General features: G+C 36.7%; 1 protein-coding gene across 1 annotated transcript; it reads left to right on the top strand.

Moving 5' to 3' along the window:
• The first annotated feature begins 97 nt into the window (after positions 1 to 97).
• LOC102218102 (mitogen-activated protein kinase 14A-like) lies at positions 98 to 14,018 on the top strand. The gene is made up of 12 exons (XM_005801348.3): positions 98 to 488; positions 3,600 to 3,729; positions 3,907 to 3,965; positions 8,740 to 8,851; positions 10,823 to 10,852; positions 11,083 to 11,130; positions 11,207 to 11,321; positions 11,405 to 11,476; positions 11,732 to 11,811; positions 12,625 to 12,703; positions 12,795 to 12,968; positions 13,065 to 14,018. Exons 1-12 carry the CDS (start codon positions 370 to 372, stop codon positions 13,118 to 13,120), a joined length of 1,074 nt encoding a protein of 357 aa, XP_005801405.1. The 5' UTR covers positions 98 to 369; the 3' UTR covers positions 13,121 to 14,018.
• Positions 14,019 to 14,233: the final 215 nt, after the last annotated feature.

Raw genomic sequence — 14,233 nt, 5'->3', positions numbered from 1 at the left:
TTTTATTTTCTCCCAGTTAGTATTGGTTTCAGTTTGCGACTCTTCTAAAAGCTGTGTGGTATGGAACCGACTTCTCGCGAGACTACACCTAGAGTCCTCAGGAACAGTATCTGCTACTGGAAGAGAGAGGAACAAATGAAAGTGGAGAGTTAAAAGTGTGTGCACGCAACAGGCGGTGATTCTGCAACTTTGTGTTAAGAAAACAACTTGAAGATCTACAGCTGCGCGTAGATCTCCAGCCTGCGTGGGGCCGCCTGCGTGATCTCCTGCTGCTGTTGTTTGTGTGGCGGAGCTCTTCTCGGCTCGGGGCGAAAGAAGCAGCACGGGGCAGAAAGAGACGGTTGGTGGTCGACGGTTGGTTCTGCAGGAATGTCGCACAAAGAAAGATCCGGATTTTACCTGCAGGAGGTCAATAAAACCATATGGGAAGTCCCGCGGCGGTACCGGGACCTGTCTCCGGTGGGCTCTGGCGCCTATGGATCGGTTTGGTAAATCACGTTTTCTGTAAAAGTAGAAGTGTGCAGAGTTGAGGCAACTAACTTCTCCATTCATTGAGACGAGGCCTGCAGAGGCACAAGCTAAACTTAGGTTAGCAAGGTGGAGCCAGAACGGCTCTGTCAGCATATATCAAGTTATATTCTGATACCTTGAGTTGATTTAAGATTATTTTCGATCTATCAACAAATCCCACGCTGAAGCGCAACATTGTCATGAACTTTTTTTTGCAGAAAGCGACTACTCTTATTTTGTCATTGGATCAGTCCCAAGAATGACTGACTGTCTCGATCACATACTTCACATAGTGATCCGATTCCTTCTCGGTTAAATGGTTCCACAGGACAAGTACGGTAGTAATAGTAATGTTTTTTTCCTCGATTAATTGCTTAATCAGTTGCGGTTGTTTACTAGCTCTAGCTGTTCGAATGTGAAAAGTCGCTGGCAGATTTTCTTTTTTTTGCGTTTAAAGAGCTATGGTTAACCATGCATTGCAAAAGTACATGATGAACAATTGAAACTGCAGTGAAATGTGTGGCTTTTAGGTCTACTGTTTTCAAGCACTGCTTTCCTAATAATAGAAACAGCTTGTTTCTCTGGCAGCTCCATAGCAAATGTACACTGATAATGAAACAAATCTGATTATCAGAAGCATTCTCATTTCTAAAGTAGTCTATTTTATGCAAGGGTTGAGCTTTTTCATTTAGTTAATGAGTAGAATGGGATATATGGACTTTGAATGTCGTATTTTATTTATTGTGATGATAAAATGGTGAAAACAAGCATTTTAGAAATGTTTTCAGAATGTTTGCCTGTACTTGTTTCTTTTGTTCCAATAAAACTTTCTCATCAAACAGGTTATTTCAGTACTTCAGTTACATTAGGCAACAACAGCATGCAATAGTTGTTCTCAAACATATTTTCAGATGTATTATTTGATGCGCTTATGAAACTTACAGTAGTAAAAAAAAACTTGATAATGAATCAAATTTAACAAAATCACACCTCCCAATTCTTTCAATTTATTGGGGTTTGCAGACACAATCAACTAGAGTTTACTGTTCTAATGAAAAATTACATTTCTTATCACACTACTCATTTTTTCCTCAGAGGGATTAAGACTATGATCATCTTTACATAGCAGTTATTGCATTGTTTATTGTATGGTAAAATATAATTTTAGGATTTATTGAGGTCTGTTTGATATGCAACATTTTGGGTGCCACTCCTTAAGAGTTTTAGCATCTCAGTCACACGACTCTTAGATCATGTATAGAGGCACAGCATAGTTTAAAGTCTTTTCTCCTGGCTCATTGTGTTTGCATGCGTAATTTGTACGCATGGGACTTGAAATACAGTATAACATCGTTTCAGACGTTACTTCCAAGTATTCTTTTCCATAGTTGTGTTGATGTTGATTATTTCAATTCAGCTCTTAAAGTCTAATCGAGAATATTTGGAAACCTCAAAGACTGAAAGTATTATTTTGTATTAGTTTTTCCATACGAATGTATGATTGATCTCAATTATTGCTTATGCTATTTGACTGCTGATAACAAACTATTTGCAGTTGACCAACATTTTTGTCTCAACTTTCTTTCTGTCTTCTAAGTGGTCCTGTCAGTTTTCATGAGCTCTTACATCTCAGTCACTAAAGTCTGTGTCTGGGTTGGGCTTCGAAAGCAGAGAGAGCCCTTTTTGTCTGGCGAAGTATATTGTTTGCATGCAGAACATTAATGCAGGGCATGTGCGGAACATTGTGTTACAATATGTTGTGCAGCTCTGCTTTTCCTGCTATCTTAGTGAAACATAATGACACAGGTAGGGAGCAGATGTTTGTTTTGCAAATAGAAACAGGCATGTGTGCCAGGCGATGAGGTAATCTGTCTCTGTTTGGGTTAATGACCTCACCTTGTTATTTTTTTTTCTTTTTCCCTTTAATAAATCAAGCAGTTTTATGCATACAATCGATAGACTTCATTTTACCCTGATGCATTTAAGGGCGGAGGGCACCATGCCCGACATTCGAGTTCAGTGTTTAACATTTGAGCATGTCAGGGATTGGTCGGGCCAGTCTTCATTTTACTAATATCCTGTCCTTGTAATAAAACCACCCTAATGTTTGTACTTTGTCAATAAAGCAGGAAATGGGCCATAATTAACGACACAGACATAACCTATAATATAATTTCAAATGCTGTAAATTTGGGAGTCACAGGGATTTTCTTTCCTATTATTTTAGACAAATGGCAGACATGTTTAATTCATAATCGCAAAGATGCATTTTAAAGTAGTAATGCAACTGTAGTCCAGTGATCAAAGTTGTCAAATTTTCCCTTACAATATTTGACAGGTGAGATGCAAGTCTAAATTCAAAAACATCTTTTTTTTTTTTGTTTTAGTTTAAGTTTTACCAAATACACCAGAACTGAAAATCTCAAAATGCAGCTAACGGTTAGAAACGTGAGCTTTGATGCATAAATGGAGTCGTCTTGAAATCCCTTCTTTTTCATGATGGTTTCAAAACCATTTCCTTTGTCAAAGAAACTGCAGCACATTTTATTTTGTAACATTTAGTAGTTGATATGAAACAAAGCCTTTATGTGCTACGGATAAATTCAACAAGTAATGTTGCTGTCGGTAAACAGTCGAGCTTTAAGTGAAATGAGGAACCGCTACAGGGTACAGTAATTATAATTTTCTTTGCTCATTTCGCTTCATCTCAGTTGAAAGCTGGTTTCTGCCTGCAGCAGCTTTTACAGTAAGATGGAGGAGTCTTGGTTTTGGTCGGAGGCAGCCAGCTGACAAGGTGGAGGATATATTACTGCCAGAGACTGGTCCCAATCTGCTGAGTGGTGACATTTTCTGCTGATGCCGCCCATTTCTCAGCCTTCAGTTCAATTCACTACACCTAATTTTGTTTTGAGAGCAAACTCAGCCGTAGGAGCCGTCTGAAATCTGCTTTATCAGCCTTAATTGAAGAAGCTCGCTTTGCTGAATTTAATACCTATAACCGAATAAAAAAAAAGTTACAGTGCAGTCATATATTCTTTTGGTTTTCTTTTAAGGTTAAATGTTTTTTTTTTTTCTTTTTCACTCAACAGTTCTGCATTTGATGAGAAACTTGGTTTGAAGGTCGCTGTGAAGAAGCTTTCCCGACCTTTCCAGTCCATCATCCACGCCAAAAGAACCTACAGAGAGCTGCGGCTGCTTAAACACATGAAGCATGAAAATGTGACTGGGCTGCTTTCTTCTGTTTGTTTCTTCCTGGAGGCAAACGGGCTTAAAAACCAAATACTTATTCACTGCTTAATATTGTTTGTTTGAAGAAATCTGCGTCTCAGTGAAGGTTATATTTTCTGCTCTCTGTATTTTTAATTTCAGTGTTGCTTTCTTTTTTTTTTTTTATAGGTCATTGGGCTCTTGGATGTTTTCAGTCCTGCTACAAGTCTAAAAGAATTCAAAGACGTGTAAGTTTGTTTGTTTTAGATAATTGCATTAATCCATGTTTTGTTAAAATAAGTATATCTGTATAATTTAACCAGAGTGAAGGTAGCATAACTTGTAGCTTCTGGACAGCAGTCAGTCCGAACTCAGGTTGGAAAACCCCTGGAGTCTGGCCAGCAGACTAATTACATTGGCACACTTTTTTTTTTTAGAGGACAGTCTGTTGCTTTCTTTGCTGTGTGGCTGCTACAAAACATTTAATCACCGGCTTCCTTCCTTATTTTGTAGAAATGTAGACATTTTGAAAATGTTCTGCTTCTACTTGCAAATATATTATTTTGAAATTGGAAGTGCAGTGCTCCTGTTGCAATCTAAAGTCGACATACACTAGTAGTGGTGTGAATATAATTTACTTATAATTATGTACAGCAACAATTCTTTTTTCTTTTTTCAAAGCAACTTACTACCTCAGACATTTAAAAAACAGGAATTAAACAGGAATATGTTTAAATGTATTTAATTCACAGCGGGTGAAGCTTATAGTTATGTAGACTAAAGTTGCTCAATATACCTGTAGTCGTATCGGCAATATTAACATATTCAGATTGCGTGCTACATTTTGTAAGATTGTTTTTCTGGTGTTCTGCGTGCAAATTCTGCATGTCAATAATATTTTTGGCCTGTTGGAAAGACTCGCATCTCCCACAGTGCTGCTCATACGAAGCACATATCTTTATGTGCTTCGTGATCTTAGTGATGGGAACATTGTGATGAAGGAAAAAGTATTGAAGTTACTTGCTTTTCTAAAATTGTGCAACCAAATATGTACATCCTACACTCATATTGGGTTAAATGTGTCTTGGTCTATTGCACAGACCACCTTTTTTGTTTTTTTTATTTGTTTTTGTTAAGTTCCTGGTATATTTTCATTTTGTTCCTGTCAGTTTTTAGTTTTCCTAATCAGATGGACCCTAAGGAAAAAATGTGGTGCGTTTTCCTGCTTCTGCAGGTGGTTTCACTTTGCATCCTTTAACTGTGCCACACTTGTTCCACAAGATATTATCTCTTGCACTTTGTTATAGTTATGGGTTTTGACTACCTTCTGAAGTTGTTCAGGATTATGTAACGATGGTGACTTCAACCCCTCGTTTATGTTGGGACATTTCCATGGACTATGTTGTCTAAAGAAGACTTTGATCACTGAACGAAGGGTTTATCTACATGGAGATGAAGTCTAGCTGAAATATATTTAAGGTAGTTCTTGTTCTTTATTTATAACTGTTCACTCAAACCATGTGACATGATGCTACCACCTCCATGCTTACCAACAGGTCAGTGTTATTGGGTTTCAGCCCTCACTCTGGCTGCTCCAAGTTCTAATCTCACTCATTGTGGCTCAACAGTTGAGTCTTTGTCTCATCTGACCATATTTGTTTTCACCAGAAAACATTTTGGCTAGACCATGTGAGCGACAGATACTTCAGTCAAGCTTGAATGTGTTTACTTTCTTGGTCAGCGGCATCTCGGTTCATGTTAGTAATTTGGCTTCACTGTGGATGGTGATGCTGGTGTTTCAGTTAATGATTGGCTTGAGCCTGGCTCATTCCTTGGTTGTTCCTGGACAACCCAGACATTAACTTATCCATAATTGCTTGAACCTATGACCCAATAGTCTCCAGTTGTCTAGAAATGCCTCTAAATGGCTTTCACAGTGTATATTTAATATTTCAGTGGCTGCTGTCAAACAAATTCTTTTATACTTTCAACTACCAGCTACAATCAATGATGCCCTGATGAGAAGCTGATAAGCCATGGACTTACTACTCTGACACTTCCTAGAGCCTAGAGGTGAATGAAATTTTGTATTTAGCAAATATTCCAAATACAGGCTATATTTGAGCCTGTATTTAGCATGTTCATCTAAATATATATTTTTACTTGTTCATCTAAATCTGTTTCTTAGGAAGCGTACACAAAAGCTTGAAGAGCATCCAAAATCAAATTGCCAGAAACTAGGCTCTGAAAGAAAGCAAATGATGGATGTTAACATCAAAAGTAGCGATAGAAGAAATGTATAGTTTTGGCAAAAGGAAACTTAACTCTAATGTATTCTCTGACTTTTTTCTGTTGAAAACTAATAAATAAATATTGTCAAGCAATCAGAGTTTAGAATTTCTCACAGGTCAATTTTAGCTTTGGGCGGTCTTTTTAGATGCAGACACGCCCATTTATGGATCCCTTCAGTTGCTTCCCAAGCATCTAAACGGCATTTTAAACTCATTATTTGATAACATCTTTGTGTGTAATAGTGCAAGTTGGAAGCTTCATTCAGGCACAATTAATCATGAGACAGTTCATTCTGTTTATCCGTTTGTAGACAGGACTCTGAAGTGGCAAGTCCTGTTTGTTGACTGAGCTCTAAGCTTTCTGCACTCTGCTGGTATGATTTGTAGAAAATGCTTCTTTGTTCCTGTTTTTATTTAAAGTGGGCTTTTTGTGTGACTGTAGATGTATTAAAGGAAGCAACCTACCCTGTTTGGCAGTGTTTCCTGTTGCATAAAAATGGTCACACAGTTCCTTGCTGCATAGACAGTGCATGAAATGCAGCAGATGTGCTTCTCAGGCTTCACCCTGGAGTCCATGTCTGTGTCTGTGTCACTTCACCACAGAGGTATTTATATGGATGCCAGTTCCAGCTTCTGCAGAGTGGATTGTGGGTTTCTACAAACCTGCTTCAATTACCAGAGACTCTAGCAATCCACATTAGAGAGAAAAGATTTCTGATAGATTTGACCTGATCCAAATCTCGCCTTAAAAACCAGATTTGTTTCTTTGAATTTATTTTTAGAGCAGCAGTGACATCTTCAATAATAATTTTAGAGAAAGACGATGAATGAATAAACTATCTTGAGCATGTTATGCTGGTAATTACTGTGGTTAGGATAATTGAATGTAAACTGCCATGAAAACTGTGTATCCCGTTTGGCTGCATATCTCCAAAGGTTACCAAATTCAGAATCTACAGTGACAGAAAGAGATTCACAGCTCAAAATAATTCAGCTGAGAACTTTGGTGTAACACGTTCCACCTTTCTACTATCTGGACTAGTTTGCTCCTTGGCCAATTTAACAGAATATTCCTAAAGCGCAATGTATACACTGTAGTAAAGGACTCATTTTTGTCCCCGAGAAAGTCTGATTGGAAACAACCAAAACTGCTAACGAGTGAAATGACACGTTGCTATTGAAATGAACACCTTTTGTGCGTTCTCTGAATTCAGTTTTAAACACCTCACTAAACTGCAATTGGTGTTTGTTTTTTTCACACGATAGTAGCTTCCACACTGAAGAGTGTTGTACTTAGTATGACTTGCCACCTCCTGTGTGTGACTGGAAATAAATGGGATGTATGAATTTCCAACCTGCTGAAAATAACCTGATTCTCATGACCAGTGGACCTTTGTCTGTGTTGCAGAGATGCTGCTGTTGCCAGGTCAAAAACAAGCAAGTTAAAAGTTGGTATGATTTGAGAGGTTGGCAAAACCCTGCTTTATTAGAAAGCAAGTTTGAAACCAGACAACAGCAGCAGTGTTGTAATCTTTTTTTTCCCATAACAATCAACTCCACCATGCTATAAATCTTTGTCTAAATCAACCTCTGAGTCTTCCAAAGCTTTAGGATGAATAAAGGAGCAGAATACTTTCATAACTCTTGATTTTTCATTTTAATATCAAAGTTCTCTGACGGCTCAAGCAGGCGCTCCTGGGCTGAGCCCTCTGCAGTGTACAGAAAACTGGTGCATTTATATGAGACGTCACTTAAGTCCAAACCTCACATTTACAATGCATTTTAGCTTATTTTTAATAGAAGTGTTTTGAAAAGGAAGACTTGTGACACTTTCATTATTTCATAATTGTGGTTTTTATTTTATATTATTACCACTGTGGTGCAGTGGTGTTGATATAAATTAAAATATAGCTGCAATGCTTCTGGTTTGCAATTGCACTAGACTTAAAAGGCTCACGTTGGTTTAACTATTGAAGCAATAAAATAGGACTTGAAATGCAATTTCAAAGAAAACTTATTTAAAAAATATTTACGGAAGTTTGGATTACTCCTAAAAAAAAAAAAACAAATGAAGAGATTGACTCTCTTCATTTTTCCTGCCACGCTTCTTTCTTATAGGAGAGTGGAAAAACAGAGGTCACTATTTATATGCTGTTTTTCCAAGGCGGGCGAACCTCTCTGTCTGTGTATCTGATCTGTGTGTGCCGCTGAGAACAAGTCCCAACATTGAAATGTGCTATTTTAATCCCTTGTTCCCCACACTCTGTGAGAATAGAATAGTATTTATGAAACCAATATTTGTTTAGCAACAGACTGACGAAGCAGCAGCACACTCATTTGTTAGCTTTTGCTCCCATATCGCCTCTCAAGCAGTGACGCTCACTCAGTCTTTAAGAGCTTTTGATTCATTTTAAACAGTTCTAGGATTGGATTTAAAGTTTCCGCTGATGCCATTAAGCTCATTTATCCAGTGTGCTTGTCAAGTGATATTACATTTGCAAAGGGCTTGACCTTTCAGTGTCCCAAGAGAGAAGTGAAAAGAAGTAGCAGCAAAACTGGTTTAAGCTTTTATTGCCATGTGGGAAATAAAGCTGCAGGCTCCAAACTGGCCTTCCAAAATTAGATTCAAAGAGCAAATTTATTTATTTCAAGCCCCTCTGACTTCTTTTGAGCTTGGAAGTTATTGAGATTTCTTGTTTCAACTCTGACGACAATCTTTTACGATCGACAGGTATCTTGTGACTCACCTAATGGGAGCAGATCTGAACAACATTGTCAAATGTCAGAAACTCTCAGACGACCACGTGCAGTTCCTCATATACCAGATCCTCCGAGGACTGAAGGTGAGGTCATTCAGGAAGAGCATGTTTCCACATCGTTTTTTTTATTTTATATTATGCCATCTTTTTAGGGAAGTGCACTAAAACACCCACACACACACCATGATGCTGCCACCGTCATGCTTCACAGTTGGTTTGGTGTTCTAAGGCTCACAAGCTTCCCCCACCCCCCTTTTTATTTACATCAATTATAATGAGGGTTGTTATTATCAAATTTAAATTTTAGTTCCATCAGCCCACAGGACTCCAAAGATGATTTTTTCGTTTGAGTCCATTGATAATCTATAATTTGTCTTTTTATGCTGCTTCTTGATAAAAGACTAATTTCACTGTGACTAATAGATGCCGTTTTCTCATCATCTCCTTGAGAAATACACCTTCAAATACACACAGGCATCAGAAGCTTACACAGCCATGACATTATCATCTGGGATTTACTTAGTAGCCAAAAGGCAGAATAATCTTAGTCTATTTTAATCTTCTGAATTTAACAAAGTAATAAAACGTCATCTCCTCTGGCATTAAGGAAGTGTAAATAATTTTAGTAATTTCAACTGAGCTAAAATAAAAAGTCTGAGTTAAAGTCTCACAGATAACAAAAACAGCTTTATTTTATTCACAATGATGAATTTAGCAGGCTATAATGTTTAAGGCTCAACACAGATGTATAATCTATGAGATAGATGGGATTAAAGGAAGCAGGTTTGTTTATTTTGTTGTTAAAATACCCTACATATTCAGCTTATGGTTAAACTGTTTTATCTGCTAAAACCTCAAAAATGTAGGACTAAGTTAATAATAAAATAGTAATACATTTATAAAGAAGTAATTAACTCAAATATTTGTATTATAGAAAATGTTTGTGATTTTTTTTTCTCTATTTTAGGCTTTCTTGATCCTCATTTCCATTTTTTTTATTTTACTTTACATTTATTCTTGTCTGGAAGCGATGATTAATTTTTCACTTTCTACACTTAGTTTTTAAAACTGGCTTATTTGTGTATTTATTTAGTGCAATACTTCATGTGTTCCTGCTTTATTATGGAGTGGTAGTCATAGCCTGTTAATCACACTATCAGTGAGATATGATCGACAGCTTTGAAATAAATACTGATTGATGGAAGATGTTTGTATTTTAACATTTGAGTATTTAAATTAGATTTATATTTAGTCTCCATTTAGGTAGTTTTAGTCCTTCATAATAATTAATGCTGTACATCTTGAAAGCTGGGTCTGATTATTCTTAAGGGTTTATGATGCTACATTTTGTTTTTTCCAGGACTAATCAGTTTCTCAGGTTAAAACCGGTGTTTCTCTCAAATGAAACTTTGGAGTTTAGTTTCATTTCTTGGTATTATACATACTTTCAATGCAAGTCCTGTTTCATTGTTCACTAATCGGCTTCTAATGTGTGTAACTGTTGAAGCTTGTCTGTCTCTTCCTCCCCAGCTCCTTAACTATTGGAGGTTTTTGTTGCTGTGAAAGCTACGTGTTAACTAGTAGGTGGAGAGTTATTCAAGTAAACAAGTTCTTTCAGTAAAAGTACTGGTTATACAGGTACTCTACATACATACACAGGCTTTCCTTGCAAGGACTTGCGTCGTGGATTAATTTGAGTTTCCAATTTGTCCTTAGGAATGACGATGTGTACATGAATGATTGTTTGTGTGATGAACTGGGGTCTGTGGTATTCCATATCTCTCCACCTTTTGTTTTTAATCTTCATGAGCTCGGATCTACTAAAATCTCTGCTGTGATATTTTGTTGAAGTTTCATGGCATTACTTTTATTATGGATGTTATTTTTTAATGAAAATGATTATTTGAGCAAAGCATAAATTAACAAATTTTTCTGAGCAACAATCTTTATTATTCCAATTTGTGGAATTTATTATTCCAATTAAAACTTGAGATGAATCAGTGGTTCCAATATTCTGTCAGATTTTCTAAAATTTGTATTTTTTTCTGTTTGCAGTACATCCACTCAGCGGGCATCATTCATAGAGTAAGTGTTAAGTTCAACCTCTGTCTCACCAATATTACTGTCTGAATTTGGGAAAAGTAGAAGTTGTGATCATTAGTCTTAGCATAGACTGTGCAATTTCTAGATGGCTAACATTTTTTATTGTAAGACGAGTTAAACATTCATGACAATTATTTTTAAAATAGAAAAATACATTTACTGTCTCGACTGGACGATCAAAATTTCACATTCATTACTTTTCAACCTCGCAGGATTTGAAACCTGGCAACCTTGCTGTAAACGAAGACTGTGAGCTAAAGGTCAGTAAGCTCTCTAATTCACACCATTTTACCTAAAACATATTAAGGATGCTAATATTTGCCTGTTTCATCTCAGATATTGGACTTTGGCTTGGCGCGGCACACCGATGATGAGATGACTGGCTATGTGGCCACGCGCTGGTATCGTGCTCCAGAGATCATGTTGAACTGGATGCACTACAACATGACAGGTTGAGTCCGTTAAGATCCTGTTACTGATTCCTTATTGAGAACCTGTCGATTAGGTAAATTCTTATATTTACGTTTGTTTTAGTGGATATTTGGTCAGTGGGATGCATCATGGCAGAACTTCTAACTGGGAAAACTCTGTTTCCTGGCTCAGACCGTATCCTTACAATGAGGTGGAGCGCAGTTAAAGGAACATTCCCTCTACTGGAGGTTTTTCATTGTCAGAGCAGTCTATTTTGTCTTCATACTGGTTCCAGCTTCTTTCTGAAGCTGTCCTATTTAAATAATTTTTTTTTGTTCAGGCTATATTAAAATTCTTTGCTTTTGTAATATTTGTGACATTTCAGCATTCTGTTGTAGAAAAAGTTATGCTGCATCGGCCGTGATTTTCTCCTTGACGCAAGCTTTCTAGACATAAACCAGCTTCAGCAGATAATGCGTCTGACAGGAACACCCCCAGCAGCACTAATCAACAGGATGCCCAGCCATGAGGTGAGAACGACCCACACTTTGCTTTCTTGGCAAAGAACAGGAGGAGGTTGACGGAAGATGTTTGCTGCACAGCTCTCTTATCAACACTCTGCATTTTATCACAACACAATAGCTCAAAAATATTGCATTGTGTGCAGTGCTAATGTTGCAAGAGACTGTATGGAATACATTATTTTTGGGAGGTTAAATTCTAATTGTTGTGAATTTCAATACGATATTCAGCCTGTTTCTTGGGGTTTCACCTGTTAGATGTTCAAATCTAACATATGTGGTGGGAAACAAGATATACATGTGTGAGAAATAAGTTTTTTTTTTTTTTTTTTTTTTACAAATGATTTATGTTCATTGCAAAATTTAATGATAAATGTTGCAAAGGTTTTTGTTTCAGCAAAAGCTTTAGAGACATATTAGTAAAATAGATGGCTTCGTCAATTGTTTGCAGTTAATAGCAATTATACCTACTTAAATATTCATAATACTGAATTTAAAAAATTTAGAAAAATACAACTTATTTCTCAATATCAGCTTTTTGAGAAAAAACTAACATGTATATTCCATTTTTTTTTTAGTTCTTAATCTTTTTAGTTTTTATATTTGATGGAAACACAGTGCTGTAAAGTATCTACTCTCTTAATCACAACAGGTCCATGTTTATTGGAAAATCAAACAAGTGTAAAACTGTGGCCATGGCTCAGAAATTAGACTCCCAAACAGTGTTGGGTTTATGTAGATGGAAACAGACACAGTCTGCACTGACATGCTGCTGCTTGTGGAGTCTGACACTTTATTTTCTGTCTTGATGTGTTTACCCAGGCCAGGAATTATGTCAGCTCTTTGCCTCCTATGCCCAAGAGGAACTTTGCTCATGTTTTTATTGGTGCTAATCCACAAGGTAACAAACAGAAACAAGATTTTTTTTTTTGCCCCTTGAAGCATAGACTGAGATTCAGCTTTATTAACTTGTTGGCCTTTTCTCTCTTAAGCGGTGGACCTCCTGGAGAAGATGCTGGTTCTGGATTCAGACAAGAGGATAACAGCCACTGAAGCTCTGGAACACCCCTACTTCTCCCAGTACCATGACCCAGAAGACGAGCCCGAGGCCGAGCCTTACGACCAGAGCTTTGAAAGTAGAGAACTGGAAATCGATGAGTGGAAACGTATGTTTCTGCATCCTGACATCTTGTTTATGGAAAAAAAATCTGAGGAATTTTGATCTTGTTTTCAGTTTTGTAACATTTCCCCATTTCTTGCAGGTTTGACCTATGAGGAGGTGTGTAGTTTTGTCCCACCTGTTTACATGGAGGATTGAGATGAGCTGCAGCCACAACATATGCATTAATGTTAAAGCCTTCAGGCACACAGTACCAGCTATTTCTGAGTCTTTATTTCGGAAATCTTAGAAATCACCTTTAAGGAGATTACTACTTTGATATGAAAATGCAAGAACTGGACCAGCAATAATCATTATTTATGTACCACTGATATTGTTTGGTTTTTTTGTTGTTGAGGAATTTCACTTTTGCCAATATTTTTAAAATGTATGTATTTAAATGTTTTGCTTTTAATTGTTTTTAATTTAAACTTCAACTCAACTGTGACTTCTGAGGTGATGAGACAACGGACCTACAGCTCTGCTGATTTGTTGAGTAATTTATAAATAAGCGGTTTTCTATTAATTATAAAGAAAACATGCTCATCTACAATCCAGCTGGTCGATCTATGGTGCAATTTTTGTTTTACCACAATTACTCTTATGCCTAAAAAGAGAAATCTTTGAACATTTTAGTGAATTTCAAAACACCAGCCTATTTTTTTTTTTCTTTTAATGCTTGTTCAACCCTCCCAGCTGAATTTAAAGACTTTAACATGTAATTTCTTTAGATACTGTGAGATCTTTCACAAGTATATCTGAGCCTTTTCTGGTTAAATCTAGGCAACATGCCCAAAATATGTAAATATGTGTCAGTCATAAATGTTTTATCTGGTTCTAAAGCATCCAATGTTAGCATGTACATGAAGGCATTGTGTGGTGTTGACTTTGGGTTATGATTTTTAATTATTATGCTTTAATCTGTAACTGCTAAACAGTGTAAAATGGGGAGTTGTATTCGTTCTATGTGGAGTAGGTATTTAAGAGCAACAATCGGTCTGCAGTTTACTTGATATCTCCAGTTCTTTAAGAAATTAAAGACTTATTTTTTAAGAGACTAATGTGTTTTGTGTTCTAGTTTCCAAACGGATTAGATTGCCAATAAAGGTATTTATTGTGGGATATGTATTAACGAAATTTCATAAACCTTATGGTAAGTTTTGTGCTGGGGAAAAAAACGAATTTCATTTGGTTTAGTTTATTTTTTATTCCATTGTGTTTCTCATTTCCAAAACCCTCCATGTAGTTCTTTGAGTATATAGCTGCCTGCAA

This window comes from Xiphophorus maculatus, chromosome 1 (assembly GCF_002775205.1).
Source record: "Xiphophorus maculatus strain JP 163 A chromosome 1, X_maculatus-5.0-male, whole genome shotgun sequence".
Lineage (NCBI taxonomy): Eukaryota > Metazoa > Chordata > Actinopteri > Cyprinodontiformes > Poeciliidae > Xiphophorus > Xiphophorus maculatus.
The sequence above is the reverse complement of the archived record's forward strand: the minus strand, read 5'-3'. Positions and strand labels throughout refer to the sequence as shown.

Excerpts from the sequence above, each read along its gene's own strand:
- LOC102218102 (XM_005801348.3), top strand. The coding sequence starts at position 370 with ATGTCGCACAAAGAAAGATCCGGATTTTACCTGCAGGAGGTCAATAAA. Across the intron at positions 3,966-8,739 it reads CTAAAAGAATTCAAAGACGT|GTATCTTGTGACTCACCTAA; the intron begins GTAAGTTTGTTT and ends TACGATCGACAG. Across the intron at positions 12,704-12,794 it reads TATTGGTGCTAATCCACAAG|CGGTGGACCTCCTGGAGAAG; the intron begins GTAACAAACAGA and ends TTCTCTCTTAAG.